The 27,359-nt window shown below is 28.4% G+C and overlaps 1 protein-coding gene across 2 annotated transcripts; it reads left to right on the forward strand.

Annotated features, from left to right (window-relative positions):
* The first annotated feature begins 97 nt into the window (after positions 1-97).
* Positions 98-27,359, forward strand: d4 (double PHD fingers d4). Of its 2 annotated transcripts, XM_087161988.1 has the most exons (9): positions 98-251; positions 4,014-4,300; positions 6,120-6,334; positions 7,037-7,106; positions 11,166-11,414; positions 20,955-21,089; positions 22,136-22,248; positions 22,348-22,429; positions 26,351-27,359. In XM_087161988.1, the coding sequence occupies exons 1-9, from the start codon at positions 199-201 to the stop codon at positions 26,395-26,397; spliced, it is 1,251 nt and encodes a 416-aa protein (XP_087018114.1). In that variant the 5' UTR covers positions 98-198; the 3' UTR covers positions 26,398-27,359. The 2 variants fall into 2 exon arrangements, with proteins under 2 accessions (XP_087018114.1, XP_087018115.1); XM_087161989.1 differs by lacking the exon at positions 22,348-22,429 and having other exon boundaries at positions 26,351-26,705.

The following is a 27,359-nucleotide window of genomic DNA, read 5'->3' on the forward strand; positions in this document are numbered from 1 at the left end:
TAGTCTGACAGAATTTACGTTGTAAAATTTTGTTATTATACTTTTATCTAATGATAAAACAGTTTATTAATTAGTATTTAAATTTTCAAAAAAATTTGACAAGCAAGGCCATTACAAGAATTTCGAAATTTTTTTTTTTACATACAAAATGGCATTACCGCTACTTTACTTTTTATTTTTGTTTTTAAACTCTGAAAAATGGCGGACGATACGCTGAATGTCCGAACAGAGTATCTGGAACGATTAAAAAGGTTTGTTATTTGATCATCCTTTTTACAAAATTTGTGTTTAATTTGATCTGTACTATCAATTAATTTTATAAGAATCAACTTCATTCTAAATAATATTTCATTAAATGTCTTGTATTCATATACAAAATCGCGATCTTGTATTGATCGATAATATGCTGAATTCCTAGAGTTAGCCATAGCTGTAATGGCTCTGGTATCAAAAGGTGGGAATGGAGTCTTTATGAATACAAAATGATTTCATTTACAAAAATAGTTATAATGTACTCGTATTAAAAAAAATTTTATTGGGAAAATTTAAAATGTATCAAAATTTCATCGAGAGTTAAAAATCAAGTTACCTTTTATTTATTAAAAATGATAATTATTAATATCCACAATTAAGCTTTAAAAAAGAAGCATTGAGGAGGTGGATCTTTTATCGCTGTGTGTTGTGATGCAAAATTTTTAAGTTTTTTTTTTTAATTAGTTTAAAAATTTCTTTCTATAACATAAATCTTAAAAGGGGAGGGGTAGAAGGCGATCTCTCTTTCAATGCAAACTTTATATTCTCTTAGGAAATTTTACACATTTTTAAAGAAGTGTGTGAAAAACTTTCTATTAACAGGGATTTTGATATGTTTTATGTCAAAAATGAAGACTTTTATCTATGTAATTCAGTTTAGTAAAATCTATAAGCATGTGAATATCTGCATACTCATATGTGCGAAAATATCTAGCTCGTTTAACTTTATAGGAATTTCCAATTAGTTATGGAGTATTTCTATACTTTATACTATTTTAATAGTTTTCAAGGTAAAAAAAAAAAAAAAAACTAATCATTGTAAAATAAAAAAAAATTTTGCTGACACTCTTATGACCAAAGATAAAAGAAACTTCTTAAAATTTCAGATTAGTTTTAGAACTATTATATTGTAAGGTTTTATTATTTATATGATTTTGAAAGATATACAAAATTTTATAATTTTCATTATTTTGTGAATAGAAATATGGCCAAATATTCTGATTTTATTCAAAGACATTGTTGTACTATTTTATTTAGAGTGCTCGACTTTAATTAAGACTTAAAATTGAGAGATTCTTAAAAATCTTTCCTGCTTTCTTCTTTCCTTTCCTTTTTACAACAGCAGTCTTTTTGGAACAGCAGTCAATCCTATAGTTTGATGTTCTTATTCAATTGCAAGGAATTGTTTGTTCCATTTGTATTTTTAAGCCAACATTTGTTATTTTGTTTGTATTGTCCTTCAAATTGAATTTTACAATAAAAATGTATTTAATGAAGGACAATAATTGTAATTGGACAATGAGGAACAATTTAAAGATTAAATAAATGAGAACAAATTCAAAATAATGCTCCTAATAGTAACGTAGTATTTCTTTTATGAAATAATTTATTTCTTTTGTGAAATAATTTAAATGACAAAGGTCAAGACGGGAAAATGACCTTCCGCACGGACGTCGGATTCCAAAAATTTGTTGTCCGAGGGAAATTTTTGACCGCCGAGGACGGTCGGTTTTTCGAGCCCTGTCAGCTTTGGAGTAATTACAAAGTTGTGTTTCCTTGCTAACATGTATGAACCACAGGATTTTTGTTGCTGGTCAAGCAATAATTAATCCTAAAAGAAAAAAAGAGGAAAGTGGAAGAAAAAGAGTGTAAGCAATCCAAAAAGGGTTGCACATGTTAAAATAAACTGCATTACTTGCAAGTAAAAGTGTACAGAGCGCAAAAATAAAAAATAATAATAATAAAACAGGACACCCTGAATAACTTTTGATCTAGTGATCAGATCTACTAGCACAAAGATTCAATTTTAATGGTTTAAAGGGTGACCTTAAGTATGATAATTAATTATTGTTTTCTATAAATAAGCATGCACTTTTTTCAACGCATTTAGATTCCTGACCTTCAAAAAAATTAAAAATTCAAAAAGTATATTAAACTCAAGGAGAACTATTCTACTATTTTCATTCAAATTTTGCACTATGCCACATAAAATAAATGACATTGTTTATAATGTTGTAAAAATTTGCATACCTTACGAATCAAAATTTTTAAATTGATATTACTTAAAATTATAAATATCTACTTAAAGTTATTTTTTACATGGATTTGTCTTTGGATAAACGAATTTTACAAATGTAAGCAAAAAATTTTCAAATTGCTTAAATAGTTCTTAAGATGTGGCAAAATTTAAAATTAGACTACTCTCCTTACCAAACTGTTTGGATCATATTTTCCAGGCTGCTTTCCATATATTGAGGGTCAGGAATCCAATTCTGTAGAAAAAAAATACATTTTTTGGGGGAAATTGTAAATTAATTAATTGAAAGATGAGTAAAATATAAATGCTGGGTGAATAAACAAGACAAGGAGAGAGGGAAGCTGAAATAAAATGTGTTAGCAATTTTAAAGGGAAGAGCACTTTCCATATAAATTTTATTAGACACTAATCATTTAAAGCGATAACTTTTTATGCTCTTAAATTTCTAAGGCCTAAAAATCTTGTTTTTTTTTACTTGTTTAATTCTACAAAAATAAACAATATATGAATTTTTTTCTTTCATTCATTCATTGTTGTCAGCACAAAGCTTCATTAAAGATCATTGTTTCTTTATAGCATCAAAGGAACTTAGTGCTCTAAACCTTTTAATTTGTTCTTTGATTTTTATAAATTAAAATAATTAATAACCTTTGTAACCAATCAACTACTGTCTTTGTGCTAAAAAAAAAAATCTAAAATTTGCATATTTTATTGATATTAAATATAATTTTTTAAAGTTTTATAATTTGCAAATATTAATTAATTTCAAAAGAAATTTTAAACTATAAATATATATTTAAAAACTAATTTTTTATATCATTCTGAAATTCAAATATCAAAATAATAAATCACAATTTGCATAATTTAAAAAAAATTGAGTTAGATTAAAAGAAAATAAGGAACATTTCTATAAATAATATAAGTTTTTTGAAACATTACATTTCTTTTCATATGAAATATAATAAATTCATCATATAACTAAATTTTTACTCTGCAATAAAAGACTTATTTTTTCCTTTTGATAATTTTTTTGATTTTCTCACAAAGAATGATAAGCCCTAATTAGAACACTTTGTTAAGCATCATTTTATAACATCTCGTTCCTATGCTCTGATTCTGTGTTTTTTAATAATTTCAAGTATAGCACATAAGGTGGTAAAAAAAAATTTCATTAAGATTTAATAAATGAACATTTCCATAAGAAGCAAAAAATTATCTCAATTCTTGATTGGGAACGTCTCGAGACATACTCTTTGTTAGCGTAAAAAAGAGATTTAGTGTTAACAAAGTATGTTTAAGGATGTTTCTGTTATTACAATTGAGTTGAAAGCTGAGGTAGAATTTCATTATTGTCAGTGAAGCGGGTTTCATTTGTGCGTAACCTAAATTCCAATTATTTTCAACCGAGCCTTTTTTTAAGATGAATTTACATGATGCGAGTAGTACTTTGATTCCTGAGCAGTAAGTAGAAGAGTGATTCATAAGATGATTATTTAATTTAATTTATTTAATGATGTTCTTAAGCATGATATTTTATTCCAATTCTTAAATTGCAACATGAATTGTGTTAAAAATTGCAAAAATGTAGAGAACATTTCATTCTCTATGATGATATCAAGGTAATTGATCTAGGTGAGAGGATGAAATTCATTTAAAAAAAAAAGAAATTAAATTGATTTGCTCATTATATTTAAAAACATGTTTTTTTTTTAATTTCCTTTAGCATTCTTAATGATTCCTTCTATAAGGATGCAATGGAGCATGCTGCCAGCTATAACACCCGCCTTTGCTTGGAAAGGAAGATGAGGCTGCCTTTTCTTGATCAACAAACAGGAGTTGCTCAAAGCGATTGCGCTCTCTGGATGCACAAATGGCAAAGGATGCCGGGGAAAATTGACGGACAGCTGTATTCGTATCCTGCCAGGAGGTGGAAGAAAAAACGAAGACAGTATCTGATGAATAATTTTTACCTCACGCGTCGATTAAAAGAAGTTGAAAATAATGAATCAGGTCAGTTGAATTGACTCACCATCATCTCATCTCATATCATTTATATCAGTGACATTCATTTATATTTAAAAAAAAAAAAGTGTTCCTACTTTGTAAAGAAAATTCTAAATAAAATAAAATCTTTTAAAAACTAATTCTTCTGACTATTCTTTACTTATCAATCAAACACTAATTATTACCAATGTTAAAAATTGAAGTTAAGTTTTTGCCTCTTGAATAATAAATTTGTAGGCATTATGTTTATCGGCCAAAAGATTTATCGATCAAAGTTCCGATATTAGAGTTGAGTTTGTCTTAATTTTTCACATTTAAATTGAAGCTTAGTCTAAAATGGTAGTTGTTTCATATAAAATTTAAATAAGGTGACTATTTCTATTATTAAAAATTATGTAATTTTAATTTATTTATTGGAATGAGTTTAATATTGGGCATACTAATTGATCATTAATTATTTTAAGTCGTAGAAAGTTTAAACTCCAAGTAGACTTTTATTTGTTTGTTGCAGTTTCATTATAGATTTTTTGGTATTAATTAAACATTAATTTCTTTTAACATTTTAAATATTAGTTGGATTTTAGAGTTTTGTATTTGGAAATAGTTAAAATACTTTATTGTTTATCTTTTTATGTTGATGTCATTTTGTATCTTTTTGTTAGCTATGTTTATTATTTAGGGTTAGATTTTATATTTTTTAATGTCTTTATTTTTTTGGGAGAAAGCTTCGTTAAATTTGAGTTGAAATTTCTTAGATGTTTTAAAATTATCTAACATTATAAGACCACAAAAGTCTTAAGAAACCAAAATGTTTTTAAATAATATATTTTTTATGAATAATTAATTCAAAATTTGAAATTTTCTTACTACAAAAAATTAAACGTTTGTCCCAATTGAAATAATTGAGCATGATAACAATTACTACTTATTATAAAAAATAAATTTATCATTAGGGCTTTTTTCTTTTGGAAAAAATCAGGTTCTTCAATTTTTTTTCTTCTATTTGCTACCTTATTTAAGTATCAATTACACAAATATCAACCTGTTTATCTTCAAAAAGAGAGTTAAAAGATATTAAGTTAAGTTTTATATTTTAAGTTTGTCTTACAATTTGTTAGGGTTTTTTGCATTATATTAGGAAATATTCGCTGAATTATATTAGTCTTATTATATTTCAAAAAATATTAATGATTATTGCAAGGAACAATTCAAGTTGGTCATTATATATGGATAAGTTTATATGAATGGGCATTATTACTGAATAAAAATTTTTCAGCATTAGTTTAAGCGAAAACGAATGGTAATAATTGACACATTAAAAAAAGGACCCTATTAATGGAAATTTCCTGGTTTATATCAACCGCATCATTCTAAAAGCATGAGTTTTCTATCTTATTGATTGACAGATTTGTACTTTTGGCATGGTAGCAATAATGTATAAAGTTTTTTATTAAAAAAAGAAGCAAAAATTAATGAGTTAAACAGACATAATTAAAATAAAAATGGTTTTGAAAAAAGTCTTTTTAACTAATATGCAAGTTATGTAAGATAAGAAATGTATATTTTTTACTATATATTTGTAAACTGTGTGAGATAACTTTAATAAACATATATGTTGAGTAATTATAGTAAACAAATTTACAAGTATTTCTATATTCCCAATATAATTACATTAAAATATATGCAAGAAATCATCTGTCATAACTAAATACAAGTTTTGTAAAGTTACATTAAATAATGAATACATATTTTATTTATAAACTCTACAAGATGATCTTAATAACACTATCTATTTAACTCTTATGTCACTTTCAACTATTTCTAGAGAACCATCTGTCCGTTAATGAAAATTCCATGTCTGGGGTACAGGATAATTTGGACAGTAATGATAAGATTGCTGAAGATTCAAAAGATTCTTGGTACAAGGATTTTGAGGAAACTCCTGAACAATTTGATATGGGTGTTGAAGTGGAAGATCCTGATACTGATGTTGAGGACTATGAAGAAACTTATGTGCGCAAAAAGAAAAAGAAAATAAGAGTGAGTTTTTATAGTGTAACGAATTAATAATCTTTAAATGACTTTTTTTCAAGAAAGGGCTTCTTAAGAAACGCCACTGGTATTTTTATCCAAAAAGAATCTGTTCTTGCTGCTTTGTATGCAGAGATGATTGTGTTCAGGAAGAATTCTGGATTTTTTGCTAACCACTATCCAGAAGTTACCGGAAATCTAAGGTCTAGAAGTTTCAAGAAATCATCGATCACATTTATGTCTAAAAATTCTTGCATATTTTATTAAAATATTAGAACTATAATTTATAATTGACATCTCTTTCATTTATAAATATTTTTTTGAGGGGGAAGGGGGATAATAAATGTGAATAGACATAAAAGTAAACATTCATTTAAATAATGCTGCATATAATTTATTTGCAATTTCATGTTTTTGAAATATCAATGAATTAAATTTATGAAGACAATTTTTTGAAATGCGTCATTAAGTATTTTACTCAAGAAATTTTCTGGATTTTTGAGTTGGGCTCACAATCACCCCTGTGTATGTCAATCAGTATAATTTATGTCAAACAAATCATTTTTATGCATTTTTAAAGCTGTCCCTAAAAGAAAGAAAGAACATTAGCAGAAGTAAAATCACCTTTCAATTAAATTTAAAATATTATCTCTAAAAGTTAATTTGTCCATATTAATCCAAGATTCTGATAACCTTTTAAATTTGTTTTAGAGTAGTAGAGGACGGAAAAGAGCTGACCGGTATGACTACACTGACTTAGAAAAGCCATATGTCTGTGAAAGTAAGTTTATTAAATGTATTTATTTAATTGGCCAGCATAAAAAGTATGTCGTATTATACGAGGGTTGTAAATTAAATAGTGGCAACTTAACCTTAAAACTCAAAGAAGGGCGGGCCTGCGCAAATAGGATATGGGAGCGGTGAGGTGGTGCTGTTGTCGATGTGTAGAGTGCAAAAAACATTCGATCTGCTTGAAAAGGTAGTTGTTGTGTGGCGTTAAAGTGAGGAGTTTCGTTTCCATCGCTCTAAAGCATGCTTTCAAAAGGCTTAATTACGAAAAAAGACGAGATGTTTGAACACATCTTGCTACTGTCCTATACGGTAAAGTATTTATCTCGCCACAGGCTTCCACCAATCCTCGATAGCATTCTGTTGAATTTTTGCCACGGGCAACCTCGATTTTAAGCCATGACCGCTGATCACCATTTGAAAGCATGCTTTAGAGCGGTGGAAACGAAACTCCTCACTTTAACGCCACACAACAACTACCCTTCTAAGCAGATGGACTGTTTTGTGCACTCTACACATCGACAACAGTGCCACCTCACCGCTCCCATATCTTATTTGCGCATGCCCACCCTTCTGTGAGTTTCATGGTTAAGTTGCCACTATTTAATTTACAACCCTCATATTATTTTGTAATTTAATATGAGAGTAAAGTAAGGCATTCTAAATATTGATTTTATGCCCAAACGTTGTTGATCAATGACAAGTTGACTTGCCATGATTAAATAGCGTTTGAGCATGAAAAAACTAACTTGTCACTATTAGAAAGCACATAAAGTGTCACTGAACACCCAATGTGTACATCTACACTCACACTGAATCTAAATACATTACTTTAAACCTTCTTTTTTAATTAGAGATAAGGAAAAAAATTTTGATTAGCCATCTTCCATGTTCACTTAATTTTTTATATTTGTTGTTTAGATACTGAATACACTTTAGCAAAATATAGTTACAATAAATGTGATTATCTTAGTAGAAAAATTAAATGACATTGTTAATATCTTTAATCAATTAACATGAAAAATTTGCTTTTGAGAAATTTGCAAACTTAATATTTTATTGCATTCATCTGACAATGCTTTATTTGTTATCTAAGAAATAGAAATAATGAAGAATTTAATATGTGGAATAGTTTTGAAACAGTCACCTATTAAAAATGCTTGGCTTTAAAAAAAAAAAAAAAAAAAAAAAACTTTGTTGTCTAATTTAAAACTGTTCTTTTTATTTTATTTTTTTTGTTCACTAAATTTTTTTGAATATTTGTAGTTCCAACCTAATCTTTCACCCTAATTTTTTGAAAAAATTGGAGATTGCCACTTAACGGATTTCGGGAAGTAGCTTCTTGAATTTAGATGAGATGGCTTTTCTTTAATGTTTCAGAAGTAAATTGGAAATTGACATTTTAGAGTTGAGATTTCTTAAAACATGAACGTTTGTGCTTAATTTTTTTAAAAAAAGTATGAATTAATGAACTTTTCATTATTTAAACATTTAGCAAATACATTTAGAAATCTTATGTGATTTAAATGTGTCATTCCAAAATTATATATTTTATCTCTTTATCATTTAATTTAAAAATGGTTGAAATCAGAAATTCAACTATCTCAGATTTGTTAAACATAATAAAGATGAGGATCATATAATAATTTATATTGGACAAAGATATTAAGGTTTTCAATAATTTTGTGGTTAGAATACTCATTGTAATTTCATTTGAAAATTATTGAAAAATGTTTTAAATCATTCCATTAAAAAAATACTAAAAAATGGAAATTTTAGTAAAAAGATTTGATGTGGAGGCATTCACTAATCTACATGTGTAATATGAATTTATTTAGGGTTTTCTTAGATTGTTAAATTTTCTACGCATTTTTATCAATTCAGTATGATCTATAATTATTGTAATCTTGTTTATAATTTTGTTAAGTAAGCATTTATAATAACTAGTGTAAATTTTTACATAAATTTAGAAATATATTTTTTTTTTTTGCAAAAATTAATAATATAATTAGTATTTTAAAAAATAGAGTAAGAAACTCTTTATTAAATATATTTAAAATTGCGAGTAAAGCATTTTTTTTTATGACTAATAAAATCAATAATTGAGTTCTTTACCCCAAGCTAGTTATTTTATCATGTTTTCAAAAGTGTGAACAATTTTGGTATTTTGTTAATTTAATCTATAATAACATTCAGTAGGAAGAAAATAATTTTCTTAGCATGCATATCTTAATAATTATATATTTTTCTTTTTCTTTATTTTTAAGTCCTTTAAAATACTTATAATAATAAAAAATACCAAAACTTTTAATAAACTTTAAAAATACAAAAACTTATAATCCCGCAAAATTGTAAAACTTCTTGCTTAATCCCTCTAACGAGACGTTTACATACATGTGATTCTTTCGATTTGGATGATTTTCTCCAGAATATTTGGGATCTCTTAATATCTTATTCTCACGATTTTAATATCAAATATTGATTTTCCTACTTATCTGATATAAAAGTTCCGCATAACGACTTGTATTCACACGATTTAAAAATCATACATCGAGTTTCCTATTCACTCGATTTAAAAATCCAATATTGCAATTTGTATTTACGCATTTTTAAAACCCGATATCAAGAAGTTGAAGCTAATCTCCTCTGGTAGGGTTCTCTATCAGATTGTTATTATTCACGCAAGTTTAAAATCCAATTTTGCAATTCATGTTCACGCTTTTTTAAAATCCAATGTTGCGATTTGTATTCACGCGGTTGTAAACAGCGAGTTTCGTTTTTATACATAATTGAAAAACTACGCAATTGCAATTTGTATTTGTGTGATCTAGAAATTATGCATCGTGATTCAGATTCAAAAAGTTTATATTGCAATGTGTATTTTTTCGTTTCTAAAATGCATTATCGCAATTCTTGGGAAGTAAGTTTTTTCTTGAATTAGTTACTATAAAGGTGTGATATTTTTCAATTATAAATGTTAGTTAAAAAAAATTTAAATACGAAACATGCATAGTATATAAATTGACATTGTTTTTTTTTTGCAATGTAACATTCCTTTGTTTTTTCACTTTGTGTCACAATCACCCCTGCCAACCTCATATAGGTACCTAAAAGTGTTTTTAAGGCACTTATTCTGGTTTTTATGTAGAATGATCAGCTTATGTCTCGATAATGTTAAGTGTCTTTACATTCCTTTATTTAAATATGTATTTACCATTGAGTTTAGATTTAATAAGAATCTAGAGGAAAAAATTATAATTACATTTCGCCTTTAATGAACTTATTGAATGTTTCACTACCTTTAAATATGTTTTGAAAAAATTGTTGAGACTCCTCTGTATCAACTCAACGATTCTTTGTCGTAATATTGCTTCTTTTTTTTTTACTGATTTTAAAATAATAGATATGATGGATTACTTCCATTATTTGTTGCCAATGATCTGGTGTTATTCCGATTCACTGGCTGCAGATGGTATGTTGATAGTAGTAGACTATTAATAAGTACTAAACACATACCAGCCAATTTACCTATTTTTAACGAAGAATCCTGTATTTTCCTGTTCGAAGAATCCTGTTTACCCGTATATTCTCCAATTTCTCAATATTTGTTGAAGAAATTTTTTTTAACAATTTTTGCCGATAAAATATTCACTGATGGCAAAAATACTTCTCCTATTCTATTCCTCAACAGATGGTGCTATTGCCAGTACTGCAGTATGTTGAGTGTTTATAGTTTAAGTAAGTATAAATAATGGTTTCAAAAAAATCTTTAGAGTAAAATTTATGTACATATTTCTTACTTTGCTAAAAGTGAGTGCTTATAATATTTCTCTTTTTGACTTACGTGATTATGCATGATGTATCAATACTTTACGTGTAGCCTGAAAAATTTCGCTAGTAAAATTTCCTTTATTTTATTTATCCAATGTTGGCAGGTATGCAAACATTTTCTATTTCTTTATACTTTTTATTACAATAATCTAACCAGTTCTCTGATTCAAACACGTTCTCGTAATAAATGAGTTAAACTGTATTAAATATTTGATTGCAGTCTGTGGAGCCCGGTATAAAACTAGGCCTGGTTTGTCCTACCATTATAGTCATGGCCATAACAATGACTCTACAGATAACACAGAGGAGGAAACAAATTATACACCACCAAAACCAACTGTGTCAGCTCCCCCTCCTCCAGCTCCCAACCCAGTCGTCAACACTCCTGTTGCTGCACCACCTCCACCTCCGTCTATGCAGCCATCCATGTCTTCGTGGCCAGGGCCATCCAGCGAAGATGGGCCATTAAGTATGCATTATTATTGTACTCTAAACATTACATTATAAACGATAAAATTTATACAAGATGCCATAGTTTCTGTTATTAAAATTATTTTTAAAATGGATTAACATGATTTTTAAAACTGTATAGAATGTAGTTCAAAGCCTCTCTTTGTTAATATGATGAAAATAAAATGGTCTTATTCCTCAATTTATTATTATGCTTATGATAAAATTTAACTTTAAGCATATCTTAACAATGATAATAGTCTCTACTCTTTTCTAAATGTGGAATTTCAATATTTTCTCCTTAGATTTTTTTTTTTAATATTTATTAATTTTTTCAATATTTTATCTATAAAAAATTGGAAATTTTATAGCTATTATGTTAATTAGCTAAAAAATATTTATTTATTATTATTATTGTAACTAAATTTGAAAGTTTAGTTGTCTTGAATTAATTAAGCTGTGCTGTTATGTCTTTGACATTATAATGTAATTGTATTTCTTGAACATATGTTTTTAGGTTTTTTCCTTTGGAATTTGATGCAGTGCAAAATATTTTTTCTAAATATATGTATGATTTTTGTTTGTTTTTGTTATGTGACAATTCAGCTATGAGCAGCTTTATATTTCGCATCATAAATGATCTAATTATGGTGGAAAACAGATCGCGGAAAAAAAATCAGATAGGTTTGTAGCATTAACAAAAGAAGCTTTGTGGAATTCTTATTTTTGTTAATTTTTTAAAATTAGCAATAGTTCTAAGGAAAAAAATCTTTATCAAAATAAATTATTTAATGTAGTGCTTGTTTAAAAAAAGTATTCATAGTAAATATTCAAATCTTCAATAGAAAATAAATTATTTAGAAAAATACTGGGCTTTTGTATATTAATTGTGTTTATTTGGGAGAAAGAGAGTTGTGGCTTTTTTCTATTTTTGAATGACTTTTGAAAAGTAATAATTTTATTAGGTAATTTTTTTACTTTTGTGTTATTGAAGAATATGAGTCACAACTATCTAAAATGCATTTAATATCTTTAACTGTTCAAAATTACACCGAAGTCTACCATTACTGGCTGCGGTCAGTAAGCGGGGGGTGACCACTTCAACCAGCCTGCGTCAAGCCTGAGGGTGCCGATAGCGGTCTTCTTTAAACTGTTCTACTGCAAAGTTCTTGACTTTACACGTACCTCGTTGGGCTACCAAAAGAGAAGGAGCCATCCCCTCTGCAGAGGAACAAAATTCTGATGGCATGTCTTCGGATCCTCCTGGGGGATGTTTCCCTGACCGTCTTACAGCTCTAGTGCAATTTAAATAAAATACCTATCTACCTCAAAATTATAATGAAATTTTTTATGTTATTGAAGAATTTTTATGGCTATCTTAAAAGCATTTAGCATCTATTCAAAATTAGAAGGAACTTTTTTTTAACTTGTGTGTTATTGAAGAATATGTTGCAAGCATCTAAACTGAATCTTATACTATTCCAATTTATTGTGAACTTTTTGTTATGAAATAATTTTCACAACTATCTAAAATGAATCTTTCATTATTCAAATTATAATTTAATTTATAAATTTCATTTAATCCATCGTAAATGGCAAGTTCTCGCAATTTCTCGAAACATGAACATTTTCAAAGAATTTGAAAATTCACAATCAACTGGGATTATATTTTGGGAGAAAAAATTATTATATTTTTTTTCCCTTATTATATTTTGGGAGAAAAAATTTTTTACATTTCAATTCTTAATGCATACAAATCTATATGTGTGTAAATTTTTAAATTACTATTATACTGATGTTAATTTGAACTATAAAATTTTTCATATTTAACTCCAGAAATCTCAGGGAATTTGCTTTATAAGTGCTTTCTTTCATTTCTCAATTTCAAAAAGGTCCATTATTTTATATGTAAGAATATTTTATAGTATGTGGGGGGTCCTTTTTCCCTCTGCAAAATCAGGGCATTGTTATTAGTAGAGGAATTCACTTCCGACATGGTTTGTAAGAAAAGCACTTTTCCTCCCCATGCCTGGCCGCCATGGGAGAAATCCTTAATTGAAGTGGAGGAAAAGTATCATGCAAACCCCGTTCTCGTTGTAATCTATGGAGAGAGAAAAAAGGAGCTCTTCTACAAATAGGTAGCACATGTTTGGTCAATTAGTGCAGTGTGGTAACTCGTCGCTTATGCCATATTAAAGCAAGCTTTTTTTTAAAAATGAAATGACAAGGCTGTTCCTCTATAAAGTTTACAGGAAGTTGAAATTCAAACTATTGTTTTAAGCATTGTTATAAATTTATTCTAATAGACCTTTATTTTTTTTAATGAAAAATTTTTTTTCTCTGTGAAACTTTTTTTTTTTTTTTGTAGGACCCACTCGAATATGTTCTCATAACAAAGATAACTTTTAGCGTTAGTACTGTTAAATGTATGTTTTTATTAAATTCAAGTTGAAATTTAACTGTGGACAATAATTTTTATTGATTTTTAAATTTGGATATAATTTTAAGCCCAAAATTTTACTATAGCAAAATTGTTTTTGAACCAATGGAAAAAATATAAATAGAAGTTTAGCAGTCATAAATGATTTTTATTTGTGGTGACAATTTTTGAAAATATTTTCTTACTTTACCTTATTTATGTGTTGATTTTTTAATATAATTTTTAATTTTCACAAAACTTAGAAAGACCCCTGAAAATAGAGTGCATAAAACCTACTTTTAGTTATGTTTACATTCATTGTAACAATGTACAAAAATCAATTGTTTTATATACATACGAATTGTTGCTCATAACTGGAGTTATCGCATGCATAAAATTTCTTTACACTGTCTGTTATTTACAGTATCTCTTTTTCTCTCTACAATTAAAGCTTGCATTTTCAGGAGCCTAAGCTCTTTCTCTTCTTCAGGTGGGTTGTGCATGCTACACTATGTTTTGTGTATTAGTTTTTAGTACACCTTTCCTTGCATGTCAATGTTGACCTCACACAAACTTGTTATTTTAAACTTCTTCATAAGGACTCAATTTTATTGTTTTTTCTAAGCAATTGGGATTTCCAACGCAGTGCAGTAGAAGATCTATAAACCATAATTCCAGGGATGATGCAGCTGCGGCGAAGCACACCGAAACATATTTTTTGCGTAATTTAGCAACAAAATGCCATATTTTATACTTTCTTGCAGGATTTGTGATTCTTTTGATTTTATTTTATTTAAATTGGATTTTTTTGATTTTTATTCAAATACACTGTAAGAACTTTGATTTATGATTTAAAAAGCTTTATAAATGTTTTAAGAATAAGAATACGTATAAAGAATACTTTAACTATTAAAAGAAAGTTTCAATTAGCCAGAACTCATTCTAGACAGGGTAAACAGGACACAGCACCCTGCTGCCCTTTTAGTCGAAAGAATCCACCCTGTTGCCCCTGATGTAAATTAGTGCCTTGATGTAATAGACTCCACACCCTTTTTGCCCTTTCTTTCCTCAACCATTCTTTATTTTTCCCCAAACTCTACAATGGATTTCTTAAATTTTCAACTCTTTTTATTTAGTTTGTCATTGCTGTCAATACATAGATTTATATGGGAAAGAAAAAATAGCCATCACACCCCCTTGTTGCACTTGTCTTTGAAAGTTTGCAGTTGCTTCCACTATCATTAAATCATAATTATTATTAATCATTTTAATTATTAAATCATAACTACAGACACTTAAAAACATACATTTATTATTTTATTAATATATGCACGCATTTTAAATAAATTACTAAGCTAATTAGCTCAATAACTCGGTATATATGTTAATTCATTAATAAAAATTAGTAAATATGATTGCTTTGCTACTGTTAGTGAAGTAAGAAGAAAAATTCTTTTACTAATTGACAATGTTTTTTAATAGAACATAAGCCTATAGAAAGAAATTATTGCCCTTTTCGAATAATAATGCCCTTTTTTTTAAACTTTTGCACCCTGCCCTTTTTTCTGCCTAGAATGAGCTCTGAAGTAGCAATCCATAATTTTAATTTAAAATTGTGATTTCTTTTTTTTTTCCTCTTGATTTTTAAAATGACAAAATAAATGTCATAGATTTTGTTTAATCATTCATCAAAAAATAAATAAATATTTAATCTATATATTTTTATATTAAAATATTCATTTTTATTTCTATATTAAAATAGATAAGTTAAGCTAAAATAAAAAATTTTAAAAATCTATGTACTCACTGGAATTTTTTTCACAAAATTTCGTTATAGAAAATATGATAATGTAAAAAGACATATTATTATGAGAAAAAAATACTTATTGATAAAAGAGACAGCACAATTCTAATTCTGAGTTATTTAATTTAATAGAATGACACTATATCAGGAAAAAAATATCTGAATTCATCAGCATTTTTTTCTTCTATTTTTGGCATATTACGGTAATTTCTTTTTAATATCACCTCAAACTATAAATATGCATTTTCCACCAATAAAATATAATGTAGATTTTAATTCCATGCTTTTTCAATAAAAGGGTAGATTTTTAATTAACATTATTTGTATTCTTTTGTGAAAGAAATTCATGTTTATTAATTACTTTCTACAGCTATGCAAGTCACTATTAATACAGTATTAAATGTTTACTTTAATCTGTACTTTCTCTACAATCAAAAGATTTTTTAAAAAAAAATGTAATTTCAAATGTGTTGGAATTTAATACACGCCAAGAAAGAAAGTAATTTTGTTTAACTGAAATTAATTATGCAGCAATTTATTTAAAATAAATTTTAAAACTAAGAAAAGAAAATAATAAAAGGATCAATAATTTAAAACACTGTTTTTTAACTTTTAAAATGAATATTAAAAAAAATTCACTAATTTAAATTGTGATTTAAATCAACAAACCCTGCTTTCTTGCAACATTTTCTCCTAAACTACGCAATGAAATGTGTGTATTTGGTTTAATCTCTTTTTTTTTTACATCTTTATCTAATTTCAGTCAAGGCAGAGGATTGTGTTTCAAAAATCTAGTAAAATTGCTACGAGAATTTTTTCCCCCGTTTGCAGGGCTGATTGTGCTCCGGAAAAAATCCGGATTTCCGGATTTTTCGCTAACAGTGATCCGGAAGTTTCCGGAGATCGAAGGTCGGCGTTTCAAAAAATCATTGATCACAGAAGTTTCCAGAAATCAAATTTTCAAAGGTGGAAGGAACTTAAAAACACAGTTTATTTTATTTGTTTGTAAGGGAGAGCCAGAGCGATACTTTATAAGCTTATATTTATGATTAATATTCATTTTTTTATCAGTGAATAGTTGTTTTAATCATAAACTCAAGAAACACATATTTGTAAATTTTAATTACTTCTCACGGTCATCATAGGTATGTGTAAATGGTATAGGTGTGTGTAAAATTTTAAATATATTTTAAGTAAGCTAAGAAATATTGAGAAAAAGGAAAAGAACCTTGTTTAAATTTTTTTCAATTTAAACTGTCTTTTTTCTTTCTTTTTTTTTTACTCCAGAAATTTTCCGGAATTTTGACTTAGGCTCACAATCACCCCTGCGTTTGTTACTTTAAAAAAATCAAAATCAGCTCTAAAGAAAATTCTGCTTTTTCTTATCTAAAGCAACACTATTTCCTTGGAAGATTTTTGTTTGTTAGCTAAACAATGAAGTTGGTGGAATTTCTTCCTAATGATCTTCATTTTTGCATATGCATTTCGTTTTTGCTCCTTATGACAGTTTTCCTAGGCTTAAAGTTTGTTGTCTAAACTTTATTATCCTTAATGGTTAGAAACTCGTTATTTCAATTTTATTATTATTAGCATGTAAGATTTTATTCTTTTCATTTAACTTTATATGTGCAATTTTGATCATTAATAAGCAAAATTTAATTCTTCAGATTCCCTCTCATTCTCTTTGAATTACGAGTTTCGTATCACAATTCGCATTGGCGACATTTACAAAGTAGACATTGTGATTTGAATAAAGAAACAGCATTACAATTTGTGATTAATATTTGTTTGAACTGTTTTTAAGGGTATATATCTATTCATAGTTACCTGATTTACGGATTACATCCCCTAATATTATCCCCACTTAGCGTATTCACGCAATTTTAAAATGAAACATCTAGATGCATATTTGCCCAATTTAAACATGACACGGTATTTGTATTCATACAATTTTCATAATTCATGTTTACGTTGTTTAAAAATCACTCATCAAGGTTCATATTTATGTAATTTAAAATAGAGCAACTTGATTCGTATTCACATGGCTTTAAAATCCAACAATGTGATTCTGTTGACTTAAAAGGCCACATATCATCACTCCTCTCCAAACAATTTAAAAATTCCAACATCATGATTAGCATTCATTTGATTTTAAAATCAAACATTGCATTTCTTATTTGTGCAATTTAAGAGTGGAAAATACTATTTCATGAATGGAAACCGAAGAAAAGTATCTAGCCTACTTATAATTTAAAGCATATTTGCAACTTTAATTTTTAATACTTCACCCAGGTAATAAAAAAGAAAGATTTTACTAAATGTTGTAGTATGTAAATCATATAGTAAGTTTTTTTTTGATAACAAAAGGATAGTCCAAATCTGTGCTAAGAAATTAAATCTCTATTAATATTGTTGTGAAATATATGTATTTTAATTTTTTGAAAGGTTTATAATGTTGATGAATTTTATTCATCACTACTTAAACATTAAAATTTCATTTAGAAAAAGCAATATATCAATTTTTCATTAATATAAATTTTAATTTGTATTTATTATTTTCAAAAAGCAGACATTGACACAATAAATAAATATAAATAACTGCAAATATTTCAGATATTTTTTATAGATAAACATATACTTTCCTGTGGCATTATTTATTTAAATAGTGTGATCTCATTCTTCTTTATTTTGGAACTTTTAAAAGCTCTCTTGTTTGAAAAATAATGAATTGCTTTTGTTTAATTTATCTACCAAATATTAAACTGTTTCTAATTGGGTTCAAATCAGCTGTTTTACTTGAGACCATTTCTGCTGCTGCATCATCCCTGCAATTCTAGACATGAACTTTGCAACATTAAAAATTATGTTAAAAACTAAGCAAGGATAAATAATTGACTGAGACCTCTAAAACTAAGATTTTGTTAATTCTAATGCTCTCTGTTAATAAGAAATACTTAAGTGCATGTTTTTTGTGTTAAAACCCTTTATTTACCGAATTATTAAAAATGATCAAAATTGTGCAAGACTTTTTTTATCTCATTAAATAATATCTATTTTACACTTTGACATTGTTTTTTTTTTTTAATATTCAATATTTTTTATTTTTTCATAAAATGTTTAATTTTATTTTATAATGCAATGAAAATGTTAATGATCAAATTAAAAAAATATGAAAGTCTTGCAAAATTTTCGAGATAGAAAGCTGAGAATTGAGAAACTTTAAAGTGGCGTCCCCAAACAAAATATCCAGAACTAAAAAGTCCAATAGGTGATGTTCAACTTGTGTGTATTGTCAACTAGTAATAACTATTGCAGGTAACATGATGGACAAGTTCCGATGAGATATTTTGCCCCGTTTCAATGCTGTATGATAATAATATTCGTGGGGCTTCCATGGGTACATAAAGGGTTAAAGTAATTTGTTACCTATTGTATAGGGCCAATGCAAGCTTACTGATCTATAGGATACATCACAAAGCCTCATGTTTTGCATTTTAAAGATCTTATACTGTCTATGTAAACAGGACTCAATGAATCAAAACTGGTAGCTCACTTTAAAATGGTGCTATTAGAATTCATACAGCATTTGTTCTATTTGGTGGTGCCGATTTTAATATTGTTTTTTCCGATTTAACTCATTTATGTTATATCATTTTGCATTTTTTTAAAGGTGCTTATTTTCAATTTTCGTTATTCAAAAGCCCTTAAAGGTGTTTAAAAAGTGCTAAGTTTTTACTAACTCAAAAAGGTTTTTAAAAAGTGCTTAATTTTCCTTTTTGAAAATGAGATTATTTTTTTCTTTGTCATGTCGATTTTTGGCGCGTATTATGTAAATGCATGCTTTTCACATTGTTCTATTTAATGTTTTCACAGTCGGCTTACCGTCGGTCCATAGCGTACGAAAGCACCAATCATTTTACATGTTTGATGAATTACTTAATCCGCATGTGCGTCTACTGAGCTGAGTTCGGTGAGTTCTTGCACTGTCTTGTGCAACTCTGCTACATTTTGCAAGATATTCTCAATTTCAGATTTTATTTTCCACCCTCTGATATCGAACTGACAAAATCTCTTGATCATTTTATAATGGCTAATTTAATCAAGAAAAGAGTTCTTTGTCAGAAACTAGTTATTTTATCACGATCATGTAAATTCTTTAAAAATTATTTTGCATTTTGTTAATGTATAAAGGTGCTTAAAAATATATTTTTTGTGTGCTTATTTTTTGTTTTAAAATTTGGCTCGCACCCTGTCATTGAACTTTCACTGCACTATAGCAATCAATAAAAAGAATACTTTAGACATCATCGCATTTGATAATTATCACTATGAATTATAATCGTCTATAGCAGGGGTGGCGAACCTTTATACACCAACGTGCCATTTTTTCCAAAAAATTGTTTAATAAGATCATAGACGTGCCGTCAAATAATTTTGCCTTCGTGATTATTGGGAAAATAATACTACTAAATACTATCAACTCAAAACTCTTTCATTACATTGAAAAAAAAATATTTTGCAATGTCTCAGTTATACGCGCAATTCAACTTAAAGTAACATCAGTGTGACTTCTGTTGTTGCAGATTAGATGACAAATAACTTATATTAGGTTGTAAGATGTTAGTTTCAGCAGGACTGTTTATTTTTTTTGTTAGTTATTTATTGTTAGCTTGTTTTTTATGGTTATTAATTGCTTTTTTAGCATTAATTGTTAATTTTTTAATTAATAATTGTTTATTATTTTACGTGTTTTTTGTGAATTTGAATTTAATTGTTACATATGCTTCATAGTGTAATAGCATTTGAATAATAACAATTCATAGTGTAATAACAAAAGTGATCGCTGGCGTGCCCAAAATACTGTGTAAATATTGCGCGTGCCATTGGTTCGTCATCCCTGGTCTATAGTATTGGCTAATATTTTAGTTGCACAATAATTATCATTCTTAATAATACTCAATAATTTTGTATTGCACATTTATAACTATCCATAACATTGATAATATTTTCATTACCTAAATGATAATTGTCTTAAATTCGATATTTATAAGACTTCGTATTCACTATTTATCATGAGAATAATTTAAAAAATATTTTAACTCATTTTTTCCTTTTTGATTTATTGCTTTTACATTCAATTTTGTCTTCTTCATTGGAATGTACAGCTAATGAATAAATAAACAGTCTTATTTATATTAGTGTAACAAAAAATTTATATACATAAAAACCTTTTGAATGTTCTTATTAATCCTGTTTCTCACTTTGTTTTGAAAAAAAAAATGCTGCTGTCTTGTTTTGAAATTGCATGAAATGAAGGATAATATCTATTCTTGCAGCTCCAAGACCTACCTCAGAAAAAGGAGGAACCCTTCCAAGCACTTATTGTGACTTTTGTTTGGGTGATAGCATAGAAAACAAAAAAACAAGAATGCCTGAAGAGTTAGTCTCGTGTGCTGACTGTGGACGATCAGGTTTGTTTTAATTAGAAATGTTTTATTTTCCCTCATCAACAGTACCCTGTTAATTTATTTTTTTTTTATTAAAATTAGTAGATATTTCTTTTCTTCTCAGTTCTCTTTAACAGGGTTGCCTCTCCATAGGGAAAACCTGGAAAATGCATGGAATTTTGTTACTTAATTTTGTCTTTTAAAAAATGGTGACCACTCAAAGTGTAATCTATGGGATATTTAACCATGATATTTCAGCTATATTAAACTATTTCATTTACTATAGCATTATTTAAGTATGTTCAGCGGTCTTTCCAGCAATTAAAACTAATCACTATAGTTAGCTCACGCAAGAGCACAGTAATTGTTGTTTCCTCTTAATATATTGTGTATTATATGTACAGGGAAAACACAGGGAATTTTTTTCTTTCCAGATTTGAGTGGCAACCCTGTTTAAGATCTTATGCTGGGTAGTGTCCAACACAGGAAGGATTGCATTCATAATTTGTTATCTGAAATTAGACATTTAACCTATGATTGATTGCTTCTTAAGGGATCATTTATTGCGAAAGATATGAGAAAACACAAATCAAATAATGATTTTTAAAAAAATTTAAGTACATTTATTCATTGCGAATAGAGAATTAATACTATACATTTTAATAAATTAATACATGTTACGGACAGAGAGTGTCGATGAAGCTTCAAAGCAGTCTAGGGGTGCGTTTTAAAGCTTTTATTATGTCAAAAAACACTTAAATGGCAATACAAAATAATTAGAGCTGGAACATCTTAATTAGCTCTCTCCCAGTAGCCGTTCAGTGAGTGGATGTAGAAGGAGTCTGCTTAACTACAGGTGGCGCTGCATGGTGTATGCAACATACAACATATTTCTAAATATTTGTTCTGTGTCTGTCTAAATTCTGTCATTTTACTTCTAGTTCATCTAACTTGTTAAAATTCACATCAAATAGGATAGCATTTGTATCATTTTATGTTTCTAATTGTTCTGGTTATTTATTTATTTTTGTCTATCTAAATCTTTGCTTATATAGTCATTTTATTTCTAGCTCATCCAACTTGTTTACAATTCACGCCAAATATGACGGCATCTGTGAAAAAATACCGATGGCAGTGCATAGAATGCAAATCCTGCGGAATATGTGGTACCTCTGACAATGATGTAAGTTCTTAAAAAGATATTCCATCTTTATGTACAAAAATGACTGCATACTATTACAATTTTGTGTTCTATAATAATATTACAAATTAAACTTTTCAGGATCAGTTACTTTTTTGCGACGATTGCGATCGAGGGTACCACATGTACTGCCTAACCCCACCTTTATCCGAGCCTCCCGAGGGTGTGTTATCACTTTTTAAATTATGTTTAGTGTTCTAATTCCATACCATATGTAAACTATTAAACAGTTAAATACAGTGTCCGCCGTTTATTAAAATCACTTTCGTTTTATGCTCTTTTGATTTTATTAAGCGGCTGATTTTATTAAGAGGCGATTCAACATTTGAAAGAGAGAAAAAATAAAGTTTTTACGATATATTCTAAATGCGTACACTTTAAAAGCTGAAATAATGACAACATTAATGCTTTATTTTAACTAATTTAATTATTTTAATAAAGTAAAACCCTACATAAGATTAAATTTACAAAATTTTTGCAAAAAACTGATCAATAGTTGCTTGAGTTGCTTCAACATCATTTGAGAGTTTTTATAGTTTTCGATATTTCCTCCTCTTTGTTCTAAAGCTTGCCGCAATACGCTAAGGGCTTTTCTGATTTCCCTTGAAGATGGCGCTGATGAGTTTATTTCATCTTCTGAGTCTGATTCCTCCATTTCTTGATTGGAAATAACTTTGTAATTTTTGATGTCTGTAACAATTTCAGAATCAGATTTTTCTCCTGATGTTTGCAAGTTATCGTCAATAGCTACGTAACGTGAAAAATTCTCGTCCATTTCATTTTCTTCATTGCTGAGCATTTCTTCGAAACAGTTATCAGCCCCATCGTCAATGCTTAATCCACACTTTTTAAAGCAATTTGATATTGTTTAGGTTGAAACAATGTCCCATGAGTTACAAATCAAATGCATTGATTCCAAAATAGTAAGGGATTTCGATAGTTGTTTGCAGTTAAGAGTTCTGAAGAGCTGTCACAGTCTATGTCACTAATGATTTTTTGAACTACCATTTTTCTGTAATGAAACTTGAATGATCTTATGATTCCCTGATCAAGGGGTTGAATGATAGCTGTAGTGTTGGGTGGCAAAAACACTAATGTTTTTCAAACACAAGTCCTCATCAGCAGGGTGCGCAGAACAATTGTCTAAAAGTAAGACGACCTTTTCATTTTTCAGCTCCTTTCCCATTCAAGAAGAAATTTTGTGAAGATGCTGGATGTCATCCATGCATTGCATAACTGGTGGGCAGGTGTTTTACTCCTTTAAAACATCGAGGTTTTAAACTCTTTCCTATCACTAAATTTTTTTCTCTCAGTTCCTGTCATGTTGCATGTTAGCAGCACGGTTAGTCTTTCCTTTATTTTTTTACGTCCACCAGTCAATTCATTTTTAAACAGCAGTGTGTGTTCAGGAAGTGCTTGGAAAAATAATCCTGTTTCATCTGTGTTGAAAATTTGCTCTGGTTTATAGTCTTTGATGAGTGTTGGCCACACGTCGTTTACCCGATCGGCGGCAGAGCTAAAATCAGCATCTTGCTTTTCACTATGCAGTTTACGATAGACAATGTTGTGGCGGTCTTTCCATCGGGTTAGCCACCCATCTGTAGCTTTAAAATCAGAATCACCAAATAAGTTAGCAAAGTCCTGTTCTTTGTGAAATAAAATTCCACGGGAAATTGAAATTCTTCTTTCGCTTGCATTTTTGAACCATTCTAAAAGAGCCATTTCAATTTCCTCCGACTCAAATCCCTCCTTTTTGGCATGCTGATAAAATTTAACACCAAACGAACTTAAAAATGGTATGTGCTCTAACTGCTAACTGTTGTCTTTATTGATACCCGTGTGTCCCCTTTGGGAGCGGGGCGGGGTTTAGCAATAAATTATGTGCTATAATTTACTCCAAACAGCTTTATGGAACATGGGCACAGACAGTTATTGGAAATCTATTCATGTTCTCTGTTAAGATAGATGACAAAAGAAACTTCTCTCCCTTCTATGGTTCATTCAATAAAAAGTAAGATAAGAATTCGACCCCCTGTTGAGTGAGATAGGTTTCTACAAACTTCATTCAAATCAAGGAATTGACATTGCTAAATTGATTTCTATGAACTCCTCGCTTACCACCCACATTTTTCCTTAACTCTTACACTATGCACATCACAGGAAAGTGCTAACCACACCTGTTTCACAGGTTTGTAAGTTACTGTTGCTTCTTCTAAAAAAATCTTTAAACTTCGAAAAACAAAATTTTATAAATAAGAACAAAAAAAAGCTGAAATATTGCACTTTTGATTTATTATGTAGTCAAAATTTTGGTTTTAAAAAGTGGCGGCATTAATTTTATTAAAGAATGTTTTTAACATGTATTAATATTGCAGCGATTCGGCTGATTTGATTTTATAAAGCGGCGGGCACTGTATTTGTATAGAGTATTTCATGCATATATTTACATTGTGATTAATATTTATTGCCTCATAACCAAAGTTCAGCTGCAAGGTTTCCATGGGGTCAGGAAAATCTAAAAATTTAATCTCTGTTCAACTACTTCTTGTTTCTAAAAAATCCCACCCTCTCTCTCCATCCCCATGATTGTCTTGGTTTTTCCTCATTCTTAAACATTATTTTCATTAGAGAACAAAATGTATTCGATAATTTAAACAATCTCTCTGCTTGAATTATTTTTTGCCCTTATAATTTAGTATTTAATTTTATAAGCAATATAACTTTTCCTTTTAAGCTAAAATAATCCTTATTACTTTACCTACCACTAATAAAGCTGAATCTTCTTGCTTTCAAAATCACCTCATTCTCCTACAAAATGCTGTTGGGCTGTGGTGATTAAGGGAAAACACATTGATGAATAAACAGATATTATTTATTAAGAAAATTACAGAAGACAAAACAAGTGGAATCAATTGACTTTTTTTAGGTTATATTGAACAGTGGAGTCCTACACTTTTAGTAGCAACATATATTTTTTATATTTTATAACCGTCGCCGGACAGCCGAACCAATTATTGGGTCTACGACTACTCGTGTTCGACTCTGCAGCCTTGTGATTTTGAGCCCAATCCAGAAGACAGGGAACCCCTGGATCAAGTATGGAGACAAATTTGCTTTCGTGGAGGTCTTTTTCATGGAACTATTCCGCATTTACATTGCATGGTGAGGAAAACCTCCCACGATTGCACTGACAGCAAGGTGACTATAAAACCTATCATTCTGTCTACCACTGAGGATATTTTACGTCAGGACTGTGGTCAGTGCGAGACGGTTACGGATTTCGTATCGACCGGCCATCAAAAGTTCCGACTCTATTCCTGTCGTTAGAAGACGAGCGCTCTATCCCCTGAGCCACCGCAGCTCGAGGGACATCTATTATCAGTATTTTACTGAATGAAATCTGCTGAGTTTCTGCTACATGATAAAAGCTTATGCTGTTAACATTTTTAAAAAGTTTTTCTTTAGTCACCTCAAATGTGAGATATCGCGAATTGACAATTTATGCAGGAAGACTACATAAACCTCTCAACTTTCTTTATTTGTCTTAATGTTATGTCATTTATTAAAAGCACCTACCTATATTTTTAACACTTTGAGATGCAAGTTGTGTAAATAGGATTCACCAAACTTTGAGGTTCATAGGTGAGCCTTCATATTTCTTGTGAAATCCTTTGTCTCCTCTTCAGCTTTTCTCTATTTTGGGAGCTCAATTAGAAACTCTATGATTTCTCAAAAACTATCTTGAATTGTAATTCAAGTAAAAAATATATTAAAAATCTGTCTTAATTTACACACCTTGTAAATTTACTGCTAATTTGACATCCACAATAAGTTTGTGGAAACTCCCTGTACTTCTATTTTATTTGTGAAAGCAGTCATTTGAAAAAGAAATAGAGTTAATGAGTAAAATTATTATTTAAATAATTTTTAATTTGAACGAAGATAATTTTTTTATAGAGTTATTATCTTTCATCAAATAATAATAATCATTAAAATGTAATATATATTGTTTTCATATAGTGCTCTTTTACTATTACTATTTTGGTTTTTATGCTTTGATTTTTATTTATGTAAATTGTTACAGGTTCATGGAGCTGCCATTTGTGTATTGAGGAATATGGACGAAAATAACTGTGTATTATTGGAGTACTGCTTATTGAAATACTCTTTTGAATTGATTTAAAATCATTGGTGGCAGCTTCTTCTTGTATCATATTTTAGTTTATTCCCATTTTAGTTATATTTTTAGGATTGACTTTTGGTAACGTACTGAACTACTACAACTGAACCTTGATTATTAAACGCACAAAATTATTGACATCAAATAACATTATGGATTTCTGAGGAATTTATTTCTTTGTTGCATAAATGTTAAAATTAAAGTGATAAAGAAAAACATTTAAAAGTAACGGAAATTATAACTACTATGTTGAGAAAAATTTTGTCTTTCAGCTTTTTTTAATTAAATACAATTATAACATTTGTTTTTTCTTTTATAATAATTTCCTTTTTATATAAAATTAAGTAATTGATATTACTTTAACAGTTGTAATTAGTTTAATTTCATTTCTAATAATGCAATTAAACTATTTAAATTATTCCCAAATGTGTTTTTATTAATTTATTTCCTTAAAAAGAACTGTGAAAAATAAAAGTGTGACCTATAAAGATACAACAATATGTGTATAATCAAGGTTCAATTCGCAAAGATCAGCTTTTTTTTCTTTTCTAATGTTTTCATTATTTTGAAAATAAATATATATTTAACAACTGTGAAGAATTTAAAAAAACTAATGTTCAAAAGAAACAATGCTACTTAAAACAGTTGGAACCAAAATTTTATTTTAGAATTGTACATTGTTATTTTATGTAAAAAGGGTGTAAAATGAATGAGATAAATTGGTTTCATTGCCAATAAACTGATGATGTCAACCTCAATGATTATCTAAAAAATTCTTCGCAGTTGAATGAAATTCATTCTCTCTATCATTATATCAACACAGATTGCTGATCCTTGTTTTTTTTTTTTTTTTTTTTTTTGTATATGTTTGTAATTTATATATTTTTAATAAAAATTGCTGTTTGACATTTTA

Source organism: Parasteatoda tepidariorum, chromosome 4 (assembly GCF_982258835.1).
Source record: "Parasteatoda tepidariorum strain Cologne lab strain chromosome 4, Ptep-v5.0, whole genome shotgun sequence".
Lineage (NCBI taxonomy): Eukaryota > Metazoa > Arthropoda > Arachnida > Araneae > Theridiidae > Parasteatoda > Parasteatoda tepidariorum.

Bases quoted from the DNA above. Each gene is read 5' to 3' on its own strand.
- d4 (XM_087161988.1), top strand. From the start codon at position 199: ATGGCGGACGATACGCTGAATGTCCGAACAGAGTATCTGGAACGATTA. The intron at 252-4,013 runs GTTTGTTATTTG...AATTTCCTTTAG, and splicing joins TATCTGGAACGATTAAAAAG to CATTCTTAATGATTCCTTCT. The intron at 6,335-7,036 runs GTGAGTTTTTAT...AATTTGTTTTAG, and splicing joins AAAAGAAAAAGAAAATAAGA to AGTAGTAGAGGACGGAAAAG.